Source organism: Perna viridis, chromosome 5, assembly GCF_037379345.1.
Source record: "Perna viridis isolate PV_CMFRI_1.1 ecotype Kerala chromosome 5, ASM3737934v1, whole genome shotgun sequence".
NCBI classification, from domain to species: domain Eukaryota; kingdom Metazoa; phylum Mollusca; class Bivalvia; order Mytilida; family Mytilidae; genus Perna; species Perna viridis.
In genome coordinates, this window is record NC_142449.1 from 43,250,440 (window position 1) to 43,277,856 (window position 27,417).

The 27,417-nt window shown below is 32.3% G+C and overlaps 2 protein-coding genes across 4 annotated transcripts in view; both read right to left on the bottom strand.

Annotated features, from left to right (window-relative positions):
* The window catches only part of LOC148617821 (rhophilin-2-B-like), a 38,767-nt gene that overhangs the window by 9,122 nt on the left and 2,228 nt on the right, over positions 1 to 27,417 (bottom strand). Inside the window, exons 1-15 of one of the 3 annotated variants that reach the window (XM_088585404.1) lie at positions 21,605 to 21,637; positions 19,664 to 19,779; positions 18,693 to 18,821; positions 17,635 to 17,710; positions 16,598 to 16,675; positions 16,051 to 16,169; positions 14,415 to 14,523; positions 12,863 to 13,012; positions 12,169 to 12,264; positions 10,411 to 10,567; positions 6,902 to 7,021; positions 3,792 to 3,912; positions 3,164 to 3,317; positions 1,536 to 1,685; positions 182 to 519 (exon numbers count right to left, since the gene is read on the bottom strand). In XM_088585404.1, the coding sequence (XP_088441530.1) occupies positions 182 to 519; positions 1,536 to 1,685; positions 3,164 to 3,317; positions 3,792 to 3,912; positions 6,902 to 7,021; positions 10,411 to 10,567; positions 12,169 to 12,264; positions 12,863 to 13,012; positions 14,415 to 14,523; positions 16,051 to 16,169; positions 16,598 to 16,675; positions 17,635 to 17,710; positions 18,693 to 18,821; positions 19,664 to 19,779; positions 21,605 to 21,622 (1,931 nt within the window). In that variant the 5' untranslated portion in view covers positions 21,623 to 21,637. Of the gene's footprint in view, positions 1 to 177; positions 520 to 1,535; positions 1,686 to 3,163; positions 3,318 to 3,791; positions 3,913 to 6,901; positions 7,022 to 10,410; positions 10,568 to 12,168; positions 12,265 to 12,862; positions 13,013 to 14,414; positions 14,524 to 16,050; positions 16,170 to 16,597; positions 16,676 to 17,634; positions 17,711 to 18,692; positions 18,822 to 19,663; positions 19,780 to 21,604; positions 21,638 to 27,417 lie in introns of those variants that run through there. The other 2 variants (XM_088585401.1, XM_088585403.1) reach the window with 2 other exon arrangements.
* LOC148617822 (serine-enriched protein-like) lies at positions 3,920 to 6,894 on the bottom strand. The gene has a single exon (XM_088585406.1). The coding sequence runs from the start codon at positions 5,429 to 5,431 to the stop codon at positions 4,754 to 4,756; it is 678 nt and encodes a 225-aa protein (XP_088441532.1). The 5' UTR covers positions 5,432 to 6,894; the 3' UTR covers positions 3,920 to 4,753.

Genomic DNA, 27,417 nt, shown 5'->3' on the forward strand with positions numbered 1-27,417 from the left:
TCAAAAAAATTAAAAATCAGAATCATCTCCCGTATCATTTTATCTGCCTATGAACAATTTAAAAAGCACCTTTATTACTCTCATCCTCGGCATTAAAAAGGAGAAAGAAACGCCTCCCACCCTCATTAGTTATTATAAAAAATGGCCTGGGAACCGAAAAATTTTCTTTGCATGGCCTTACCTTAGAAATGTCTCCCCATCCTCTAGTTCTTTACTTTTCTCCGGTTTGTCAGTCTTCTCTTTTGATCCTTTTCTCATGAAAATCCATGGAGCACTTAACCTACTTCTATTACTCTTATGACTAGATAAACTGTCCCCCTTCATGTTCATGGGGGTCCGTGGGGTACATGGTGATGAAGATCCTCTGGAGGATTCAGGGATCTCGAGGGGAGTTATTAATCTCAGTTCTAATGAATGTCCACACTGTCTCACGAGGTTAACTACTTCCTCATGTTTAGCCCACTTAGTGTCCTTTCCACTGACTGCTACCACAAAATCACCAACCTTCAACTTCCCTGCCTAATAAATAATATCCAATAATCAAATGTAAAAAGAATTATTGTAAACTGGAAAATGTTCAAGCTGTCTTTTTTTCACTGTTTCTATGATCAATCTTATTCTGCAGTTTTAAATTCGTGACCTTTCCCCAAATTATAGAATGATGTTTTTCAACAAAATTATTCATAACAGTCTTATTTTCTTGTTACAGCTCTTACCGTAAAAAATAAGGGAAAATAAAACTGCCACATAAATTTCAAGGTTCAGCAACTAATACTTCCAAGTGTATGAGCTCCTTCCCTTTACATAGAGAACAATGATTAGAACCGATTACAAGTAGTAGTAACAACTTTTAAATTTAAATTTATTGGGTGGAATCTACTTGTATTTGCAATTTTTTTCCAGATTCTAATTCAACTGACTAGCTGTATACTAGTTACGGCTTTAGCTCACAGGGATGGGATAATCCTTATCAGCAGCAATCTATTCAATTTCGTAAGTAATAATATCTAATCAAATATCATTGTAAATTATGATTACAAGTAATCATATCTAATCGATTACTGATTAAAAAGTGGTGTAATGATTTTTCACCTCTGAAAAACTGCTTTACTTGTACCTAATGAAAATCTACCTCCAACTTCAGCCAACATTCCCTTACAAAAACTGCCTACCTTCTGGCCTCTTTGTTAACCCTTTAATCTAAAAATACCTTTACTACACTCTTCCAGTGGAAGATCCAGTGGGGTGCAAGGGGATGGCACCCCTTCTTTTCTTTGAAAAATTTATCATTTTCATATGTAAAATTGACAAAAAATGGCAAACAATGTCCTAGCATCCCTCTTTTTCTGAGGAACCTTGGCTGTCACCCCTCCTTTTCTAAGTGTCTCCATCTGCCCTTAATTGTTCTGGCCAAACAATCTACTATTCTGATAATTAAATATTTCTTACACAGAAACTCAACTTCAGTGTTTTTATTTTCAAAGAAATGTAACCATTCCAAATACTACTCCTGTCATATCTGATACAATTCATACCTCTGCAACACTGCCTTGTTCAATTTCAGCAATTCTGACTGGTGAATCACCTCTGACACTGAACCCAAATCCTTGATCATGGTTTTTCTTTAGAATTACTGTCCTTGGGGCTGACCATTGATTTTTAGCATTGAAAATTCCTATTGGACCCTGAAATAATTTTATGATGAAAAAAAAATGCATTATAATTTATATCAAATCTTTTCTTTTTCAGAATAAACAATTATTTTGTTATGGGAACATTATAATTGGAAAAATTGAATAATAAAAATAACAATAACAAGTGTTTTAGGAAACATAATTTTAACAAATAACCATCAAGTGCTAATTAAGTGATCATATTCATAATCTATTAAAAACTTTTATGTCTAAGAATCTGGCAAAATGTGTATAACGTATGGCACATGAAGAAAAAAAATGCAGAGATTTACTGCAATATCCAAGTATTTATACCTCAAAACGCCCAGAATTTACCATCAAAGTGTTAGTAAAGTTTGCCTTTTTTTAGATATTGATAGGTCAAATTTAGTTGAAATGCACTATGGAAAAATAGCAGGAAAATTTTCCAGCACTTTTTCTCTATATAAGCAGTAAAAAAATATCTACATCACATATCAGATGCTTCAGGACAAATTTAGATTGCTTTTCTGATGTTTTCTAGATGTATTGAATATATTTGAGGCAAATTAGACCAAATTTAGAAAAATTATGTGCCATCCACTGCCTGATTTTCACATAAAATGGTACTTAATCCTCTTTATCAATACAATGTAATTTCTTTTTGCTTCAAGCAGTTATCAAATTTTTACAAATGGTAAATGAATTTCCTTAACAATCATAAATAACATGTACATCACAATTACAAAATACTGTGACCTTTGGCACGACAAAATTCAAGAGGGAAAAGTTCTATTAATTCTATTATAACGTGCTTCGATCCTCACTATCACTCATGGTAAAATAATACAACAAAAATGGTCAGCAAGTGGTAAGATAATGATAAAATGAAGTCTCCCTTATTTATTTATTAATAAATATACTTGCATATCTGATAGATCCCCCGTGCAGGTCCGGGTGTAAAAAGAATAGGCCTGCAGCAGCGCTAAGCTTGTCGTATAAGGCGACTAAATAGTGCTCAGAAACCTAGCCGGGGGCTAGGCGCTCTACCCACAGAGCAACTGGGATGTGTGCCCCAGGTGGTGGAATGGGGTACCCCTGGCATGTTACATGCTCGGGTTGTCAGGCTATAATATGGAAAACCTGACCGCAAACCATAGTGGTGCCCTGTGTTGGGAAAGATGCCACGTTCCTCGCACATTAAAGAACCCTGCTGTGGTATTTGATAGGAGTAGGAACCTTTGCGCTCCACCATAGGAGGCTAAATTGCCCGACCTTACCCCCCCCCCCTTTTTCCAGTGGCAATCGAAGTTTGTCGACCCTATTATCCTTGTGTCCCATACTTTTTTTTTTATTTCATGTTGATTTTATCATCCATTTCATATTCATCGTCTGAATATAGCTGAAATATTGCTGCTCAGACGTTAAACCCCAACAAACAAACAAAACAAAATCTGATAGATCATCTAACTCTGCGTAATAATTTAAGCATGTTACACTAGGAATCTTACCAGTCTGGAGAAGACATCTTTGACTTTAACTTTTTTGAAATCTGGAGTTGTTGGTTCCATGGCATGTTCAGTTCTACTGACTATTGTCTGAGACATGACTAAATCTACTGCAAAGTTATCCTCTTCCTCCAAATCAGAGAACTTCTCTATACACCTGAAAGGCAGACAAATTTTACTAGTCCGGTCCAAAACCTGATAGTCATTGTAAATTTGCTTATTTTTTGTTGATTCTGCCAAATGAACATACACATACTCTGTAAACAAACTTCTCTTCAGTGAGCAATTTATTATTTTAATTTCTCCCGAAAAAATTTTCCACAAATAAGTTCTTTCATTTTGGAATACATGTTTAATATATAAAGTCATGAAAATAAATAGCAGGGAAAATTGAATACCTATCCTGGAATAGGGAAACAAATATACTCGAAAGTAAGTTGGTTTACAGCTATAATTTGCCAATATCCTAATAACAAAGGCCTAATAACTGCTTCCTGATTTAACATGTTTGTTTATTTCATAATAGCTCAGGGTATGAACATTTTAACGAGGCATGATGTATCTATTTCTTACAAAAAAAAAGAAGCCATTTAATGTTTAAAATGATTGTTATAAGAATTCATAGACTTACCTATCATGAGCTGTCTTTAGGATGTCAAGGAAGGTGTCTATTTTTCTCAGCTGCTTACATAAATCATGTAATCTCAGGGCCTCTTCATGGCTGTTCAGGGCTTCCTTCAAATGGGCTTTACCTACGATGGAAAATAAGGAAAATAAGTTAATTAAGACAAAATAAATGTGTTCCAAGTTGTTACACCAAAGGTTATTGTTATACAAGTAGAATTTTCTCATATCTTTCCTAATCTATATGACCTGAAATGTGTCCTCATATGTCCCCTTCCACTGTGACAAGTGGAAACAACAAATTAACACTGAAACATATCGATAGACACAACCACACATTACTGATTGGTTGTAGTTCAATGTCCATGGGCAGATTAACATGTAATTTAGGATGAAAAGGTTAAATCAATGAAATATATATGTGAAAGACTGATACACCGAGTTCTAATTTCCTTACGCTTTCATATGCAACAATCCTCACAAAAGCATGACACCCCATTCCAACCCAATCAGTTATCAATATATTTTCTATAAGCTTCTACCACATGGGAAAAGCACTGACTGCCAATTTAAAGTATTTTGTATGGCTTAGATTGAACCCACAACCCCCAGCATTTGAGGAAAGCACCCAACCAGGACACCACCTGAGGATGGTTTTCTAATTATGAGTTTTGATTGTTTGATTAAATCTTCTCATTTTCAGAATTTTTTAAATGTTCAATGCATACTCATGAATTGAATTTCACCACAATGACATATGAAATACTTGTGCATGATAATAAAATTTTATTTATCTATAACACAATTTTTTTCTCCATTTTTTGGGTTATTTCTATAAGTAATTAAATAACAAAAACACAAATCTAGGTAATTTTTCAGCTCTATTTATTCAAATAAATACATAATAATCATTAGCACTAGTACATGAACAACAAATTAGCACTTTTTGTAGTCACATGACCTACATATTTACAATTCAACAGTTGTAGGTGTATAGCTAAATATAGTCTTCAGAAGCTTCAGTCCAATCTTGTGGTGACAGTATCTTTTAGCTGATGATACAATTGTTGAAAAGGTCCCTGACTTAATAGAATGGTTGACAAAATCCCAGCATGCACTTTCAAGATCATAAAGTCCAAACTGTGTAGCACCACATAGAAGTCCAGTGACACAGGAACTGTCTATATCAACTGAACCACTGTGTATATACTGGATAATCTTCCTAAAGTCATCTGCTTCATACTTCTTTACAACAATGACAACCTTGCAAGATGACCTTGACTTTCTCTTCTTCTTTAACTCTGCTTCTTTCTGTTTCTTTAAGATAAGGTTGTAGAGTGTCTTGCTTCTGGTACCCATGATAGCCTTGACACCATACACTTTGACCTTTTCAGCACCAACTTCAAATGTTACATCACACAGTTCAGGTATGGCTGATATGGTCTTCAAGTTGTCAGTCAACGTTTGTGTATTTCTGTAACTCATCTTTTCTTTGATCTCTACTGGTTCCTTGTTAAGTTTAACTGGTATCTGGTTTATATTATCTGTAGATTCTGAGTCAGAAGTCTGAGATTCATATCCTGAAGAATACCCATCAGTTTCTTGTTCAAAGCCCATCAAAGCAAGAGTTGATTCACAGCGATCCATATTTGTTAAATCTGATAGTGCTTTTGAAAGAGTAAATTTGTGTTAGAAGCTTGACTGATATTTTTATTTATATATACAGAGTATTTCTGAAATGAGTTGCTCCATATTGACAAAGAGTGGGAAATATGACAGATATAGGGCTTTGAGATAATTGAGGCAATTAAATGTGGAAGAGCTATTAGTTAGACTATAGCTTGGGGTAATCAAGTTTATTCAAACAACCTGTTCAACTCTTGATTAATTAGATTAATGAGTCATGGCTAATTAATTACTGCCATTATTGTCACATTATTGGTAAACAATACAAGTACTTTTGAAATAAACTGAACCCCACTAATTTTTAATAATCAAATCACTACATCATTATGAGCATCCCAAATCAGCATTTCTGTACATGTATAACATTCAAGGACATTTGTAAAATCAAAAAGAAATAGCTAATTATTACATGTACATATCCATGTAGTTATATATATATAACAAATGCTAACATGTATTTTCTGAACAGCCAGCTTGAAATTTGAAGATATTTTATATGTAAAAGTTCACTAGACAAAAAAAATAAAATTACTTAAAAAATAAATGTTATCTCATCAACGTGATTGATTTTATTTAACATTGTTTTTAAAACGATATCAAAGTGATTTTTTTTATATCCAAAAACATAATTTTTACAGAAGCTAAAAATTAACAGTAATAATAGACTTACTATACCAACCTCTATGGTCTGTGGTAATGTATGGTAAAAAATGTTTGGAAATTAATCATTTTTTTATGAGTCGTGGTAATGTGCTCTGCCCATTTTTAAATACAGATTCCAGAGGAGTTTCATAGGAATTCTAGTCATCATTTTTTGAAGAGAAGAATGTAAGACTTATAGTAGGGCCTGTATGTATGAAGTTCTAAAGATTAAAAAAAAAATTGTTTTGTCTCTTAAACAAAGGGGCCAGTATGTGGTGCTTGCTGTCATAACCATCTTTAAATTCTAATTAAGAATGTCCGCTAGTGTTGTTTTGACACTTTTTGTGCACCACAATTCCAAACAAAGCTAAATAAGTATTATAATGAAAATATGAATAAAGATATAGATTTATAATTTTATTTGAAAATTGCCCATCACTGATAATATTTCAAACTTAGAAATCATAATTATACAACAATAAATAACTGCTTGACTAACGGTATTGTTTACAATGGAAGCTGACCATGTCTGTCAACATTTGTAAAATCATTCTGAAATGTCGTTTTACAGTATTTATATAGTATTTTATATATTTTACAGTTTCTAACATTTTATAAAACATTTTTACACTTTTTGCTATGGGAGAGTTTCACGGATTTTGCTTTAGAACAGCAAAGAAATTTGCAAAACTCGTGGCCATCTGAGAGGATAAAAAAACCGGCACAATCGAGAAAGTTCAAAAGATCAGACTCATGAACTGGTACACATGAACAAGGTACAATTCTTACCTATTTGCAACCTTTCCTCCTCAGTTCTAGGAATTTTCATTTTACTATTTTCATTAGAGTCTTCAATAGTACTCAAATGAGCAGAGAGGAAATACTGTAATGAATATTCATCCTCAACATCTGAAAATTGAAATAAAAGACAATCAATAAAAGTAAACATATATGTACTCAATCTATTCCAAGTACATATACATGTACTCAATCTATTCCAAGTACATATAACCACTAACTCATTTACTATGGGTACATATCATATGCTAGCCTTTAGGTTCTGCTATAGAGGATGTAAACAAAAAATTCACAAGGCATGAGTAGTAATTTTAACACAGTTGCAAAGCTGTTTTTATACTAATACTAATTTGCATAAATAGTTGGAGTTTAGTACAGACTGTGAAAGGGGCATAAAAGCTTTGAAATAGCAAATATACTATCTGCACATAAGATTGAAATTAACTTACAAAATTCTTTAAAAAAAAATATTTCACCTTATTAACATGTAAATTAATAAAATTATTGTGGGCATTTATTCTTGTAATTTGCTTAATTTGTAGCTAAAATGTAATTAATTTTTTTGCAATTATCCAGTACTGATAAAACTATTTCTTTGGTTATCAAGATTATTCAACAATGGTAAAGACCAATATACAAACACAAGCTCTGTTGACCTTTTGACCCATATGGAAATGGAGAACAAAATAAAGGGACTGAATGAACCCACTTAACACATGCTGAGCCTGACTATTTTTATTGTTGTTGTTACCTTTACATATATTACATGTAATACATTTAGCAATATCTCATTTTTATTAAAAGAAATTTAGCTACATAATTTTGCTCATCTGGATAAATACTTTAAAGCAAATCGGTTGAGTGACATATGAAATATACACATAATGTTTGGGTAAAGATTATAATTATAATTAGAGAGGCAAATTTGATACTAATGGAAAAAAGAAATTGCATTGCTGTTTAAATTTATGAGTAACAAAACTTCAAATTTGCATAAAATCCTAAAAATTGCAGATAGATGTATTTTCTTTGATTTTTTATACAATGCCAAGGAAATGGTGTAGATCATTTTTTGGCAAAAACTGAAAAATCTGTGAACACTTTTTTTACCATAAAACATAAAAAAAATTTGATTTGATAGTAAAATTCATAGTGTAAATTCCCCACAGAATGATGATCAAATGTTTTCATCAAATATCATAATCAACAACCGATATTTAAAAAAGTTTTTTTTCAAGATCAGATTTGTGAATTCATTTTTTTTTACTAACTATCTTTTTCATTAAGAAAGTTTTTTTTTTCAATTTCCAATCATGAAAATTTGAATTGGGATGTTTTGGAAAGAGGAATAAGACATTAATGTGTTAAAATACCAGTATTAAAAGAGCTTTCTGTCTTGAAATGACCACACTCCAAATGTGTGCACAAGTTTCTTTTTTCCATTACTATATTTAAAAGCCTATCAGAGGAGGGAATAGAGTATCAACAAAGGAATAAAAACCAAGCATACAAGTATTAAATTTTAGCCAATAACAATAAGTTTCTTAGAACAAACAACCAAAAATGTTTAATAATTTAAATAGATTTGTAACAAGCTTTCTGATTGGTTGGTTCTCTTAAGATAACATAGTTATTTGGTACTGTGACATCATTATTAGTGTGGTAAGTGATTTGTCTGCAGTTTGTGATTGAATTAACTAAATAAAGTTTAAGTAGCACTCCAGCTAAGGATCATGCAAAATGTGATTCAATCATGGGTAAAAAGCCTACATATTTTTATTTTTGATATTTTGTTTGAAATGTCATAGTAAACAGAAATTAACATGTGGTTTTTCATATACCCGTGCTCTTAGGAGATAAAAATTGTACAGAATGCAGTGTAGACTTCAAAATTAAGGGAGATAACTCTGTAATTGACGCTAAAATACAATAGAATCTACTGGATTTTCAATGTTGATTATCTTCTAAGAACAGGCAGATTGGAATGAATAATTACCATTTCATAGTATAGACCCATAAAACAACTTAATTACAAAAATAAAAATATGTAGCCTTATTTAGGTGTATCACATTATTCAGATTTTGCAGGATTCTTACAAAGACAGCTACTTAATTATGGACCAATTCTTAATTTGGATATGACTGAGATAGAGATTAAATTAAAAGGCTTGTTTTTAAATTTCTTTTACAATTGAAAACAATTTTAGGAAATTTTTTGGCAAGCATTTAGGTGAAGGATAAAAAATAGCAAATACATTTTGTCAAATATCACAGAAGATGGTAATAGTATACAGCTGGCTATAAAACTTTATACCCATCCCTCTTTTTTTGAACGTTCAAACTGAAAACAAAAAAAAAATAAAACAAAGACAAACCAAGTGCATATCTTCCTTCAAAGGAGCCAAACATTGTTAAAAAATGTTTAAAATACCTAACAATGCTTTTGTTTTAGTTTTAAATTCAAATAGAGTAGGCATTATCAGTATAAGGGAGAGTTGTGGGATTTACCACACCTGAAAATTTTATTTTACCCTTCTGAGCATCTCAAGCATTAATTTTTTTTTAGTTTTAGTGGGTCTGATTCATTTGTACAGGCAATAAAGTGCCCTCCCCAGTACATTCAATGCTCTAATAGAACAGCTTTTCAGCCAAAAAAATATGCTAGGTTCTCAGGCACCGCTGTATCCCTAAAAACCCTCCCGCGTCTGTGATTTTTCTTACAGTAAAATCCGGAATTTCATATCTGTACAGGAAATTTTCATATCCAGTCCCGAATTGATGTTTAATTAGTAAATGAATTCATCTATGACAGAAAGGTAAAAACTACGATGTGAATGAGGCTGTTATTTAACATTGATCATTAAAAAGGAAAGTATGTCTCATGGCAAAGAGATGGCTCTTACTTCTTGCCACATCTCATATTTCAGTAAAGTTTTAATGCCATAGAGTATTTTATTTAACTTCTCAACATCTTGTACGTTTACAAAATTGTTCAATTTGATGAAATTTCTTGAAAAAAAAAACTTGCTTCTGATTAGAAAAAGGAAAAAAATAAGCCTCCCTCCTGCATCAATTTTTTTTAAAAGTAGCCTGAGAATCTAGGCATTTTTTTTGTATGGCCTTACATAGAATTAACCTTGTAAACACATGAAAACTAAAAAGAGAAATACGCTACTATATACTGATACTGTACTGTAAATAGATACTATACTATATAGGGATACTATACTATATACAATGATACCATACTATATATGATATGATAGTATATAATAATATGATACTATCTAATGATACTATACTATATATTGGTACTATACTATATAAGGATACAATACTATATACTGATACTGTACTATAAAGTGATACTATACTATATTATATACAGTATCAATACTATACTATACAGTGATACTATATTATATACAGTATCGATACTATACTATACAGTGATACTATATTACAGTATTGATACTATATTATCAGTTATGACTACTTACTTTTAGCATACAGTATTGCACTAGCCATATTAAAATGAGAGAGAGCTTTGAAATATTCATGTTTAACTTGTGTCATAGAGATCCATGAAAATGGGATGTAATCTTTGACTGGTTCTGAAGACATCAGGGTAGCAGTTGCACTGTAATAATCAGACACCTAGAAATATAAAGGTCAAAGTTCAGGCATCAAATTTTTGAACTGCAAGTTTTAATTCCATTAAACCGATTACTGGGTGTTGACATGAATTACTTTCCAACTTCAGAACTTTTCATTGTGAAATTACACTCTTATCCAATGTAAAAAATAACTCCAACTACATAGACAATAACTTTGTTCATATTAAGCATAAAGTCAATATACAAAATAGACTTAGAAACTGGGAGAAAATGTAAGTTGTTAAGCCAAGCAAAAATATCATTTGGAAAAGAATACCAGAACAGTAGACTTCATAGGTGTTAAATTCCCAATTTATAGTTGTTACTTGTTACTCCCGTAGTGGTATTAATTCAATGTGGATCCTGAAAAATCCGAAAGATCTTTTGGAAACAATTAGTCCAAGACTATAATCTGAATATAATAGCATTCAAACCTGTGATTTTTCAACACTGTATACTTCTATTCCCCATATTCAGTTAAAATCCTGACTTAAAAACATTATAAATCATTGTTTTTTCAAAAAAAGATGGTACACCTAGATAGAAATATATAGTTCTTGGTAGAGATTCCTCACACTTTGGAAGAATTAATTCCAAATCATCTTCCAAATATACAGGAGAAGATGTTTACAAAATGCTGGAATTTTTAATCGACAACATATTTGTCAAGTGTGGTGGACTGGTTCTTAACAAACGGTCGGCATTCCAATGAGAACAAATTGTGATCCTTTACTTGCTGACCTTTTCCTTCACTCTTATGAGGCTGACTTTATAGCTGATCTGATCCAAAAGAAAGAATATTGTTTAGCTAGATCCTTTAATCTCAGTTTCCGCTATATAGAAGACATATTATCTTTAAAAAATCCTAATTTCAGGGATCTGATACATAGCATCTACCCCAAAGAACTTGAGATAAAGGATACTACGGTCACTGTGAAGTCAGCCTCATATCTTGACCTTCACTTAGATATCGTTGGTAAAAGAAAACTATTGACCAAACTTTAAAACAAACGTGATGACTTTTCATTCAAAATTGTCAACTTTCCTTTCATCTGTGGCAACATCCCTTCAACACCTGCGTATGGAGTGTTCATATCACAACTCATACATTATGCCAGAGCTTGCCAAAACTACTCAGACTTTTTGTATCGCACTAGAACTCTAACAAATAGGCTTCTGGAACAGGGTTATGTTGCTACAAGATTGAAGTCATCACTATATAAGTTTTATGGTCGTCATCATGGGCTCATCGATCGTTATGGTGTATCCATCTGTGCCAAGGAGGCTGATTTATTCAACGGATCATAGTTTTCCTTTCCTAGTTTGTCTACCCCAGACTTGACTTTTTATGAGCAACTCGGCGGGTGTTTCTTGAAAAGCAGAGGACGCTTACCCTACCAGTGCACCTGGTCCATGCTCTCAGTTTTTAGTGGAGTCCGAGTTGATCATTTGCTCTTGTTACTCTGTATGTATGATTTTAGTTACTTTATGTTCTTTGTTGTGTATGTCTGTTTTCCATGTCTGGTCTTTGTCCATGGATTACATTCTTTTGATTACCGCTATAACCTTGGTTCCCTTGATTACTCTTTATAATAAACATACCACCATGGCTTCTTGAGCAGCTTTGATATATGGCACCATTTCTTCTTTCAGTTCCTTCATTATGAATTTCTCATATACACACTCTTGAGCTTGACTCTACAAAATGAAGAATAGAAAGTTAAAGTTTGTCATTGGCACTGGATGGGACAAATATATACCTTCAAATTATTAATGGTTTACACCAGGGATTCAAATTCACTTTCATGAGTGAAAGTTCTAGACTTTTTTGCATCCTAAACTAAAGTTATACTAGAATGAAACAAACTGAAAGGTCTACCAGAAGTTTGTGAAAGGTTCTCAATAAAATTAAATAGATGGTAGGTCCAGGAGATTCAATGCTTTAGGGTCCCAGACCTCTGACCTGTGCTACATACATAAACCTAATCTGTGGCACAACTTTCACCCATTGTGCTACATACATAAACCTAATCTGTGGCATGACTTTCACTCATTGTGCTACGTACATAAACTTAACCTGTGGCACGACTTTTACCCATTATGCTACATACATAAACCTAATCTCTGGCACGACTTTCACCTATTATGCTACATACATAAACCTAATCTGTGGCACGACTTTCAACCATTGTGCTACATACATAAACCTTTTGATAACATTACATTATCAGTAATTGCAGGCTAATCTGTCCTGAAACTTCCAATAAATATCTAAATAACTACTTCATAGCCATACCATCATGAGTTGTATCAGCATGGCTAGAGTGTCTGGCTGCATATCCATGCTTGGTGCATTAGTAAAATGATTATGAAGATAACGTAATGTCCCTGCCGCTAACTGGAAGTTAATTATGGCACAGTCAATCCCTGATTCTTTTGTTCTATCCTGAAATATAAATTGAAATGAAAATTATTAGGAACCCTACAATCTAAATCTGTGAATGAGATCACTAAGTGATACCCCTAACCTGCAACATGTAAAAACTTTAAGGTAGATTATCTCTCTTTGCAAACATCTGGTAATAAATGTTTTACTTCATGTACATTCAATGAGTGCAGCATGATACGACCACAGCCCATTGAACCATGACAACGGGGACTAATGTGGACACATGGTACATGTTTGACACATGCTTAGAACGGTGGACTGACTACATGTTTTTGACAAATAAACTCTTTTGGATGATCAACTGGTACATGTAATGCATAGCTTTGATTCAATCACTAAAAACTCATTTTAATTATAAAACAGTGTGCAAGAGTATTTGCCACTTTGGACCCTTTAACTCTGAAACAGTAAGGAATGTTCACAGTTTACAAAATGTATAAACTGGCCTAAACCATGTTAGTTTGTATAACCTTTTAAAAAAATACAAACATTCCTTATAGTTTAATTTCTAATGGATTCAAATTATAATATTAAGAACATGTTTGCTATCAAAACATTGTTATGTGTTTATAATGACGTCCCAGTACCAAAGAAAGTGACACAAAACAACCTGTTTTGCTCAAAGGGAATCAATCATTCGGAAAGTTACAAATCGAATTGAATTATCTGAAGATGGAGCAAATTTGTTGTCATACTTATAAAGGTCCATGTAAAGAGGAATAATTTGATAAAAATATATTCAAATCAGATGAAAAAAATGTTAAAATATGACATTTCCCATTTAAAAAAAAGTCATCAATTTTCCAGATGAAAGAGGATTGGGATAATTTAGAAAAAAGTATGAAAAAACACTGCAAATACAAGGAAGATAATAATGTTCATTCTGTTTATCATGACAGAATATAATTAATAAACACATCGTCATGCTAGGTATTCCCGACAGAAAGTTGTTATCTGACAGCAATCAAAATCACATACAACAAATGGGCAATATAGAGCTACAAATTTAAAATAAATCTTATAGATAGGGAGCCTAGATAACTATGGTGAAAATTCAAAAGGAAAGATAGAAATTAGATTGGTTTTTGTTTTACCAAGGTTCAATGTAAATTGATTTATAGTGATTTTAAAGTGTTTGGTTTAGACAGGTCTAAGGGTTTTAAGTGTTTTGTTTAGACAGGTTTTGTGGGGTTTAAGTGTTTGGTTTAGACATGTTTTATTGGGTTGAAGTGTTTGGTGTAAACAGGTTTGGGGCTTCTAAGTGTTTGGTTTAGACAGGTTTTGTGGGGTTTAAGTGTTTGGTTTAAACAGGTTTTGTGGGTTTAAGTGTTTGGTTTAAACAGGTTTTGGGTTTTTTTTAGTGTTCGGTTCAGAGAGGTTTCACTGAATCAACACTTACCTGTTTACAACCAATCTGTGTATATAAAGCACCAATATTAAACAGTACACTGCCTTTCTCAAATCCTATCGTCTTCTGGGTATTAGGTACACCAGTTAGAGAATCATACCTAAACACAAAATGTAAAATTCATATTTAATACAGTACTGTAATTGTAAAAATGAGCTAAGGACAGAAATGGGTTGGTTGCTGTTGAAAAATACACCAAGTAGGTAACCAGGAAGTAGAGGTATGTAAGACCTGAAATTGCATCCCACAATTTGGGACCCAATACTGTAGTTGTGTACCAAATACCTAGTGGCTATGATTTATAGCTCAGGAGAAAAATGTTACCAAATATTTTCACCACCAACCCTTCTGCCCTACCGAACAACCGATCAACATTTACCATTCTATAAGCCATTTGGCCTGCATACAACCTGGCAAAAAACTCCTCCTTTCTGTCATCAAAGGCAATCTTCAATTACCATGAATATGGTGAAAAAGACCTTGCATGATTTTTTAAAGGTATTTTCTTTTCAAAATATCATTAGATATTGCCTAAATTGTAGTGATCAGGCTTGTAATGTTTTCAATTCTACACATTGAATAAAAGATGACAATCTTAATTTTTATGTTTAAAACTGAAGATAAAAATGTAGATGGCACTAAGCCTAAAGTATTAAAAATATACCAGTAGGCATTTTATTACATATATTTGAAAAGTTCTTTCCTTCTGCAAAGACTATTTTATCCATTTTATGATGTCATGCAAATTTAAAGATACATATCTCAGATAAAACAGATATCCAAGAACTTGAAAAGACCTACTAAAATAATTACAGCCATAAATTTACATGGTAAACTAAGTGGAAATTGGCACTGAAGTACTGGTAAATACAAAGTTTAAGATAGAGAGTTACAAATTAAACTTCAAATCTTAAGATTTACATACTACATCTGTCCCTGACATGTGAAAAAAATTACAAATAACTAATGGAAATGTACCCATACCATCCTGTCTGAGTATTGCTTATCTTATGTGAAAGATGGAGGCACACCAAACCCTGACAAAAACTAGAAATCCTTGAAATGGAATCCACCTCTGTGGGCACTGCCCTGGCAATTAAGCCAAATATACAAAAAAAATTACAGCCTACAAACAAGTTTGTCACCACAAAAATAGGAATTTGACCTTGAGGTCAAAGTTCAAGGTCATATGCCACTATCCATGGAAGGTGACATCAAACACAAAAAGTTACAGCCTCAACATGAGTTTGCAATGGATGCACATACAGAGTACTATAGGGCAACGGCCACTTTAGGGGGTGGGCCCTAATTATTTCTAACCAGTGAAAGTGTACCCCAACCATCATTTCTGAAAATCTCTTCTCTAATTGTGACACAAAGGCTGGCATATAACCCCAAAATTTAACAAAAATAATCACTAACCAGTGAAAGTGTACCCCAATTATTCTTTCTGGAAATCTCTTCTCTAATTGTGACACAAAGGCCAGCATATAAACCTCCAAATTTAACAAAAATTACTACTAACCAGTGGAAATGTACCCCAACCATCCTGTCTGAGAAGCACTTCTCTAATTGTGACAGATGGACCTACACCTAACCCTGAAATTTAACAAAAATAACCACTAACCAGTGGAAGTGTACCCCAACCATCCTGTCTGAAAATCTCTTCTCTAAGTAGTATAGTTGGTTTATATACTCCATCAATAGCTCTATTCCTTCATCATTTCTCTGTGGCGTTCTTATTGCCTAAAATAAAATCAAAAATATATGTCTTACTTAATGAAAAATAGGGCATTAATGGACAGTAAGTGATACTCCACAACAGAAAGGTGAAAAAAGGGGGATGGCAAAATGTTCAAAATGGATTTACTGGGAATCTACATTTAGGATTTTGCTGAAAATTCATCTTAACTTGTACTTTATGGAGCTACATAACTGTGCAAAATTACAAAAAACAAAATTTACTGATCTGCTCTCAAGTTATGATCTAGAAACCATAAGGGAGCAGACATATGGAGAGTATAATCATCCATATGACTGTAATTTAAACAAACTGCTGAAATCCTGAAATTCATTCAAAAACTGTTAACATGGTGGCAAAGTGGGTATTTCAATTTGATAGAGGAGAAAATGGTTGTAAAATTGGTATGTGATATACAAAGATATGCACATACCCTCCTTAATAAAAGAAATTCATCAATCTCTGTCTGATAAATGTTGCCATCTTCACTGTAATGCTCTAATACAAAATCCTGAAAAAAAAATACAAAAAAGTCTTTAAACGTTTACATTCTGCACATTTCATTTTAAGTAACATTAAGTGGTTTTTTTTCTGCAGATTCCATTTTAATCAAATAGATTTTGAAATTGGTCCTACATGTGGGCAGAATCATAAGGAAAATAGCCCAGGTACTATATTTTTTTAAGAAAAGAAACCTTTTTGATTTTTTTTTTTGCATGCAGCATTGAAAGTCAAGAGCTTTAACTCCTGAAAGAACTTCAAAGTCTCCTAAGAAAATAAAACTGACATCTTTCTTGGTGTACTCCCATCGACCCGATTGCATGTTTAAATAGTCAAATCTGAAACAGGTACAAGTTGTCATGTTACATAATTCAAAGCCATAAAATTTGATAAGGATTTAAAAGAGCTCTCAAGGCCTAATAAAATACATATAATATCCATATTTTTTATGTTTAGCTTTAAGTAAAGTTAAGCAGTGTGAATATGGCATTAAGTACATGATGTAATTGTCTAAAAGAAGCTAGGAGCTAAAGACAGAAAGATGCAGATAAAATCAAGCACCCAAGTATTAAAAAAGTAGGACAATAATTAGCTCCAGGTTGACATTGTTGTATAGATCTAAAAATGGGCCAAAAATGACAAAAATATATTAACCCTGACCTAGTTCACAGACTACTTTACCTTTAAGAAAGAGATGCTTTGAGTAGCCCTTATACTTGTATATCTTATACTTTTTATTCTCATTCAATCAAAATTTACATATATAAATGTCTATATATATAAAAAGAAGAACAGACCAGATATCTATATGACAAAAATTTCATAGACTAACATCTCAAAATCATTTTGAATTCAACCTTCTACATATGCACCTGTTGATAAAGTATGGTGATGTGAAAGTATGAAATTTCATCTGACTGCACTTAATTCCACACACATGCATATTGTTCCACGAAATATAATATCTACCTTTATAGGAACTTCTATATCACAGTCTGTTGTCTCTTTCAGCCCAAGGGGAATCATTGGTACATTGTTAGTACAGCTGAAATATGGGAGAAATTTTCATAGAAAAATTGACATACATGTACACATATAGAGATTTCCGTTTTGCACCTGCAAATGAATAGTTCATTGGTATGCTGATGACTAAGATGCTTCTCTGGGTCCGCAAAAGCCGAATCCTGAATATTTGGGGCAATTGTAGACACACCATTTAATCTTGTAACAGCTCAGAATGTAATTCTGATTAAAAAGTGGACACAAGATAAGAAATTAAACAGAAACAAAGAGGCCCCTTTTTGGCCCTTTATTCGCAAATGGTTTCAGTTCCAAACCAAAATATCAATCCCCGCCTTGGTCTGAAGATATGGCTTTTTGTGGTACAATTTCACAGATCCATTCATTCTTAATCAAGTTACTGTCCAGACTAAATGAAAATCCTAGTTTCTGGTCCCTTTTTGCACCTAATTTATAAATATTTCTGGTCACAACTCCCTAAATCAATGCAAGGCTTCCTTTTTTTTTAGTATTTTTGCACCTTGTGGTACAACTTTAAAGAGATCCATTCAAGTTATTGTGTGTATATTATAAAAATGCACGCTTCTGGTCCCTTTTTGGTCAATTCTTCTTAAACAGTTCAAGTGACAACCCTAGAAAACCAATCCCAGCCTTCCTTCCCTTGTGGTGCAATAGCATAAACATCCATCCATATATACACAAGATATTGTCTGTAAATCAAACTGTCCAAGGACAACAACTCTGATAATGACTAAAATACCAAATATGACCACAAATATTTTGTGGTTGTATAAAAAAAAGTTTTGTTCGTATAGTTTTCTAAATGAACCAATTTTAATTGACCATAGAAAGTGACACTAGAAAGAGAATATCTTCTAATCTGCTATGAGATATATCGGTACATTGTATTTATCCATAGCAAAATTGAATAAGCTGATTCAACCAAGTTTAAGAGTGGGAATTATTGCAAGTCTATTTTAATTTGTTTTGTAGCCCAGAACACTTACTTTTCATGTTGGTAGACCACCATATTACTGTTGAGATCTGATAGTTCTTCCTTCAGTAACTGAATGTTAGAATTAAAGAAAGATAACTCCACTGCAACCAACTCTTTGAGTCTTTTATTGCCTGTTGCCCTAGAAAAGACACAAAAAAGAATTATTTTATAATTGGAATGTTTCATGTCAAAGATATGTACACAGAGATGTTGCTGATAGACAAGTCAAAAGGAAAGGTTAAAACAAGGAAATTCCATATAGCAAATGGCACTGACAATATACACATGTATATCATAATAAAAACAGTGAGGTTGGAAACATCTGCAATGACCCTGACTTAGTACAATGATGGTGGATTAAACCAGGTTGTATTGCATGCTAAACCAGTACATGTACCACTTCTATTGTGGTGATGAAATCGTGGTTTACTACCCTATAGCATTCATAATTTTGTATCAAGCCCATTTAGTACCAGAACAAGTCACTGACATTGGCAATTTTCAAGAAATATTAAAAATATAATAAAAAAAATATAATGGTCACATGTTACTTATACCATGTACTTTATACATGTAACTAATAATAATTTTTCCCCATCTGATTTTTCAATTGGGCAAAAAAATATAATAGTCTTGTTTCCTGCTACAACCAAAAAAAATGGGGTAGATAGGTAGAGAATTATTTTTATTTTTCAAAAACATTTTACATTGATTTAATGGGTAACAAAAATAAACAATCAAAACTACCATTAAATGTTTTAAGGTACATGTAGGCACAGAAATAGGGTAGGTAGGACAGCAGTAAATATATTCTTTTTTTTGCTTTATACTACATTTTTGTATACTATTGTATGTCAATCGTAGAACTGTATATCAGAGCACTTCTTAACATAGTGTCTTATACATGAATCATGTAATCTCCACGACTGTTTTTAAAATATAATATAAGCAGATCCCAATATGCAGTTGAAAAAACCTTACCGAAATAAATTTTCAGCGCCATTTCTCATCCGTAGTTCTCTGTTTATTTGGTCATTCAGTTTGGACCTCCTGGACTGAAGTTTTCCTCTAGCTGTCAAAATCAAGGGGTCCGACCCCTGAAAAAACAATAACAATGGTTGAAATTTAGAGCAATTCAAACTTTCCATTGAAATAAGGGACTCAGATCTTTGCTAAACACAAAGTTCAAATTCAATACTAATGTTTGAGATAGAACGACATAAGGAAAAGGGCAGTTGGGATTATTAACCATTAATGATTACATGTGCATGTAGTTATTGGATCTCTTACAGTATGTCATTCATGATCAAAATTAAATTCATGTTTATGTACATGTACAAACAAAACACCCTATTTTACATTTTAACAGCAGCTACCTTAATTCATTAGCATTCTTTTAATTACTTGTACATGAATATAAACGACAATACACTTTTCTCTACCCACATCTCTTAACAGCATTACACAGCACTTAACTACTTTGATTCATTTCAAATTTTCAAACAACTCCTGTACATATGTAGACAAATGCATTCATTCATATCTAAATATGCATGTAGTGCACTGATCTTTCCCGACAAAGAATGTGTATTGCCTAACGGTAGGCATAGGTACTTACGTACACATAAAATCACAAACTATAAACAGCCATGCATACACAAGGAAACACGAAACAACAATAAACAATACTGCCTGAAAACTTCAAGAGTTTATATATGTCTAAACATGAATGTAATGAGAACAGTCTTATTTGGCTATAAACAGGGTTTGACCCACACTTTTCTAGCTACATGTGGGAAGCCCACAAGACTTACTGATAGATATATTAAGGTAGTCCTCAAAATGTGTTTGTGGTCCAGTCTGCAGGACTAATAAAATTCTAAAAATTAATGTAGGTAGCCCAAAGGTTTACCAATTAAAACATCATGGTACTATCCCCTCTAAAATTAGGTAGGCACAGGACTACAGGACCACTGTTACATGTGTAAGTGTCAAACCCTCATAAATTAGAAGTACCAGTACATTTTACATGAGGACAAAGTAGTACACATCCTTAGCTACAGTGGATAAAGTGAAACTAGGGGTGTTAAAAAACCACAACTTTAGTCTTATCATATGTGCAAAAAGTTGGATTGTTGTCTTTTGAATATTTTTTCAATAAAAAAAATTTTGTTACGTAGTGTGACAAAATGAAAGAAACTAGAGGTGGACATACAATTATCTTATAAAAAATTACAGGGGTAATAGCCCCTAGTACTTAATTAAGTGCAACTACCATGTAAATGGCTGAATATGCCGTCTTGTACATATTCAGTGATTTAGCTAGAGCTAGTCACTTTAGTAATTTACTAGATTGTCAAGTGACTTATTAATTTGGTCAAAAAGATACAAAATTAGTCACTTTTCATGTGATACATGTATATTTTAAAATTAGCAAAAGTGATTAATTATTTCAAAATCCTGCCTTTACCACTGACATACATGTATTTCTATATACATATTTGAGTTGTAAGGCTTTTATAATATGGGTTTGTATCTTACGGCATTCTCTCCATTTCTCTATTGTAACACATTATAGGGCACCATATGAGGCACATGCCCTAAAAATCAAAAAGTATGATGTAATATCAAGATAGAAACATTACACATGTACATGTACACAGTAAACTTTTTTTTAAAATTAAATACAATGTACATGTACATGACATTGTATATCTTAGATACAGCATACATGTACATACTTTAACATATCTAGCTGAAATAAAACGCTAATAACATAAATACAGACTTATGGTACGGAACCGAAAAAGCCAGATTTTTTTCTCTACAGTAAAGTCATTATTGAGTCCTGCATTATATGCAATATACATGTACACCCTATGGATACCAAGAATACTCTAAAGTTGGTAACTTTGTACTTACCCTAGTAGTTGTTCTCATTGTTAAAGAAAAAATTTGAATGAAGCTGACTCAAAGAAAATAAACCCCTCCTCAATTTTAAATAAATCCTTTAAAATAAGTCATTGAACTTTAGAAATACACTAATCATTGAAATTCAATCTTCATATAATATTGGTAACACAAAAAGGTGTGTCAATTTGCATAAATTGGATTATTTTTGTTTTGTTGAATTTAATTTCACTGAAATGTACCTTGTAGTGCTTAGAAATCTACATCATGTTGGAAATGTCAATTTCACAAATAGATATTTTATAGCTGTTGTATTAACCAAACTATCAATTATAAATACAATTCAACTGTCAACAATTTAATAAGTTCACAATAAAACATAGCAATATTTAAATTTCCGCATACCAGTCCCAGTGAATTTCACCTCGTCAGTGAACCATACTGAAATTGAAAGGGTTGGAAAGAAAAGAAAATCCAATGATATTTAGTACAATAAACACTGGACAAAGGATATTAAATCTGTATATGATTCAAAATATTATTTTTCCTTTACCAGGTCTCAGTAACTTTTCTTTTAAACATGACATTTATTGACAATACCAGGTGCAAACTACATTTAAATATACACCGTATTTTACTCAATGCTAAATATTTATACTACCAAGTACTGAAATAGCATCCATCTATTAACTATAATAGTTAGGATTTTTTCTCTTAATTTACACTTAATTTTAAAAATGCATTAGAATTAATGTCTTTGCACTAAAAAAGATCAAAAGAAGCGCTTGTCTTAACAGCATTAAAAGGTCTGCAGTTCCAAGTAAAGTGAATTAACACCACACAACCATGAATACCAATTATACCCATAAGAAATTATCGAAGTAAGTCTATAAATAGTTCAGTACATACTTCTTGAATCGTACTTCCATCTTGCATGGCACACACATTAGGGAATTCCATGAATTAATTAAACAGAAAAATCTCAACCATATCAAAATTTACTAAGAATAACAACCACTGATTAAAGATATTAACTAAAATAACATTTTCGTTATGCGTTATGACCTAAAACTTGAACATGCTGAGTTTCAATGTAATCGTGACATTTTTAGCCCGGGGACAAAGATTATTACATATTATAAGATTTTCAAACCTAAGATGTAAAAAGTACAACTATTAAGCCCTGATAATTTTTACATCATGTCCTTAAAAGATGACAAGATAATGTGCTGATTTATTTTATTAATTATCTGAAACACATTAAAGTTTAATTTACAAGAATGAATTATCTAGTTCATGTCAAGTAATGCACATTCCTTTATGTGTTCAAATTAGCACTGGACCACGGTCCCAGGGCCCAAAATATCATATCATTTATCTTAGTCCTGGACCTACTATATTTACCTTCACTCTTGTTGAGGACCTTTCACCTTCTTTAATAAAGAAACCTTTCATTTAGAATGTAAAATAATCCAGAACCTATCACTCTTGAAAGTAAAAATTTGAATCCCTTCATACACATTACAACACTGACTATACAGTGAATACAACAGTCATGCCTGACTAAAGTTAAGGAAAAATGTATATGGTATACTATAAAGACCATCTCAATACAATTTGATTTAATTATATTGCACGATTGCCTTGGTGGTCTCAGGGAAGCCTCCTCGTCCTAAAAGCGGGAGGTCATGGGTTTGATCCTGGCCAAGTCACACTAAAGACTTTAAAATTTGTAGTCACTGCTTTGACGCCAAGCATGGGATATTTAAGAGGATAGAGTGTCTCAGGACTGGCTGACTCAGAGTCCGAATAACGTGTCAGAGTGGGGTAAGCTGCCCACCTGCCATCTGTTGATTCTTTGAGCTAGCCAGCACAATAAAGATCCACCTTAGTGTGTCAGACTACTACAAAGCATGATCTGTTTGATTGGTCAATCGTTCTCATCCTGAAAAGCATGAAAAATCTGCCATAGATGTTAAACCATAATCAATCAACAAATCAATTACATTGCATTACCTGTACACTAGAATAAATATAGTTTTTTTTTGACAGGTTACTGCTCCTAAATACAGGAGGTTTCTAGGACAGTATAATTTACATGAGCCAGAGAAAACTGGAATAACATTGTTTGATTCTGGCAAGTAGTCATCATGTACATGTGCATGTAATACAGGTAATGTACATTTTGTAATAGGCATACATGAACATTTAAATATTGTTAAACCAATATGGAAAGAAACTTAGGACTGTATATCATGAGCTAGAGTCAACTATTGAAGGTGGGAAAGGCAAAATGTACCTGAGTTTAGAGTATATGCTTAGATGGTGTCATGCATACTATAAATGCAAAGTTTATACTTTAAATAAGTGATCATCAATAATTACATAACAGCTGACAAGTACCTCAGTGGTGGTCACCAATTTACAAATATAAAAGAGTACTTATGAAGCATAAACATGTACAATTACCAATCAGTTAATCAGGGCTTACATGTACTTGTATTTGGGACCTCATGAAAATGCAGAAAAAGAGTATGATATATAATATCACTGAAGTGAGTATGTATCAACAGTACCAGAAAAAAAAACACCTTTAAATACAGTTCTGCATAAAAACCATGCAGATAGTAATACAAAATGCACTTCATCCACATGTACAAATGTACATTTAAATGTATGTACAGTGAAACCTGTTCAAACTGAACCCCTTTTGGACTCTGGGTTCAAAACACATTTAATTTGTATGAAGGGACTTTAACAATTTTATGGTTAAGACAGGTTTTTAGATTTTTCAGATCATCTAAGGTTTGGTTTAGGCAGGTTTTCAGGTTATCTAAGGTATGGTTTAAGCAGATTTTCAGGTTATCTAAGGTATGGTTTATGCAGATTTTCAGGTTATCTAAGGTTATGTTTAGATAGGTTTTCATAGTATACAGGGTTTGATTTAGACAGGTTTGTAGATTATACAGGGCTTGATTTAAAAGGGTTTCATTGTATTTTGTTTTTAATCATACATTTTTTGTACACACATTTATCTCTGAATTGTGACACATTTATTACACCCTTGAAATCATCCCTGCTATATTTTGTATCTTAGTTTCCCTAGGAATGCTGCATATCATGAGATAATTTTGATAAATTATAATACCTATATAGTGTTACCCAATTAGAAAGGGAATTTTCCCATACATTTTGTACTTTGTCATGGTCAAGTCAAATCAAATTTTGCTGTAAATATAAACTAAATCCAACTATCACTAACACTTTCATTTTGTAAGCATTGTCCAGTAGGCATTCTGAAAGTTTTCTAGTCAACATATACAGATATGTAAATATACATGTACATATACATGTATTTGTGCAATCAATATAGATGGATCAATTATTTTCTACATTTGCATGATTCTTAGGTAGGACTGTATGTAAACGATTAAAAAAGAATAAGGGTACATACATGTATGTAACAATTCCAGTCAGGATCCGATACATGTATGTAGTCTTTAAAAAAATAAAATGCAAGTCCATGTGCATGTATATGTGTAATCTATAGTACATTGACTGTACATGAAGAACTGTGAGTCTGTGAATGACCTACACATACATGTACACCTAATAGGGAGAGTACATCCCTCTGACCTCTCTTCTTATATCATCTTCAAAAACATACTGTATACACCTTTATTATAAAGGTCCTTTAATTACACATGTATCATACTTGATCACAGAAAAAAATCAACCCGTATACCTTCAGAACCAAAAATGTTTACACTGGGGGTGGGGGGACCAGGGATATTTTGAAAAAAAAATTAAATTAATCTAAATTTAAGCAAAAAAAAAATTTTTACTCAGCCATAGATAGGAAAGTAAATTATGATTCAATAGTACTCTATTACTTAACAATGTAGATTTTCAAAAAGAATTTTTTAATTCTGCAGCTGAAAAAATTAATTATTTTCTCCCTTGCACAAAACATTTTTCCTAACTCAACATAAAATCGCAGACCATCCCCTCAAGAAGGTCTGTGTGTTACATGTACATTGTAAGGTATAGGGGTTGATCATTTTCTCAGACAAGTGCCTGTGTGTTTATGGTGCCTGATGATAAATACAAAATATACAAAATTTCATCAAATAGAATAATTCTAAAATAGAATGACAAATGGAAACAAAAAAGACTGTAATGAAATTGTTACCACCAGAAACATCAGCTGTGGAATCAGAAGAAGGTGGACATGGCTAGGTCAAATACATGTACTAAAGTGTGAAAATGGTGAAAGAGAAAGCAACAACTACATGTATGTAGCACTTCAATGGAACCCTGGAAGAAAAGAGCTAGTGGCCAACAGCAAACACTAATCAAAGCAACTCTTCACCAATGAGACTCTATGTGTACATGTACATTGTATTTGAAGTACATTTTGAATATGTACATGTACATGTTTTTGTACATCTACATTCAACATGTACAAGATCATTTGTAATGTAAGAAGCTACATGTAGGTTATAATAATTTTAAAAACATAAAAATATTCTATAAAACACCATCCTCTTCCTGGTACATTATGAATGTACAAGAAAAAAACTTTAAAACATTATTTTGCTATTAATCAATTTTCTATGATGCATGAAAATAAACATTTCTGAAAAATCTGGTTATTTCCCAGTTTAGTAATAATGAGAAGGTGTAACTTACATTGTTCATTAACCTACAAGTAAAATGTTAAAAGTTTTATCACAGTCTTATTTTCCTGCTTAATAAATTTAAGTGTTAAATTTCATTTTAGGTGTGAAATTAAATAGAATTTCCATAAGCCTTAGGATTCAAGTTAACTTGCAAGAATTAAGGTCCAAGGCAAGTCAAGATTTAATGCCCAAAAGGTCCACTCATAGAAAATACGTCCTGGACAAACCTGTACAATGTACATGTATGTATAAAACCATGTACACATGTACATGTAAATGTATAAAACCATAACTATGTAATTTTATACATGTACATGTAACATGTATATACACATGTGCCACATGTACATTTGTATTTACAAATTGTGCATGTACATGTAGCTTCCTAGCCAGAATAGGGTAATCCTTAATGTATAATTGCAAATTTAAATCTACAAATACATGTAACAGGGAGTCCATACATTTGAACATATGTACATGTAATAGTAACCGAGTACATGTACCTGTACAGTATATATGTACATGTAAGTCCCTTTTCAGATGAAATCGGTTTCTGTCCTAAGAAATTCTCTAATCTGAACCCCTGAATAGCAAGGTTTTCAAATAAAAAAATTGTAGAGTAAAATTATTTAAGTAGTAGTCTTTGTAGGAATCATGGAAATTCTGTAATATGTGAAATACCCCCAAAAAAGGGCCACACATTTTTTTTTTTTTTCATTAAGTTGCTTTATAGGTCTATATGATGAAATGTACTATTATTCCCATCTGTCTGCTTTTGGGAGATAATCGACAGTGAAAATCAAACAGTTTCTATTGTATTTTATTGTCATTTACAAAATTATCTCCCTTCATTTTGAATTCTACAGTACACTCTATAATTTATATCTCTCATGAACATGGGTTATATAAAAATCAACATGTTGTTTTCTGTTTACTTAAACATTTTAAACAAAATATCAAAAATAAAAATATGTTGGCTTTCCAACCATGTACATTTATCACATTTTGCATGATTCTTAGCTGGAGTATTACTAATTTTTTTTAACTTTGGCTATATATTTTTGTACATTTACATGTATGGAGAAAACTTCACCTTCTAATCAAGGTTGCTGAAAAAAAACATAATGAAATGTGACAATTAAT

What these genes read in the sequence shown, in the direction of transcription:
- LOC148617822 (XM_088585406.1), bottom strand. Translation starts at nt 5,431, where the DNA reads ATGGATCGCTGTGAATCAACTCTTGCTTTGATGGGCTTTGAACAAGAA.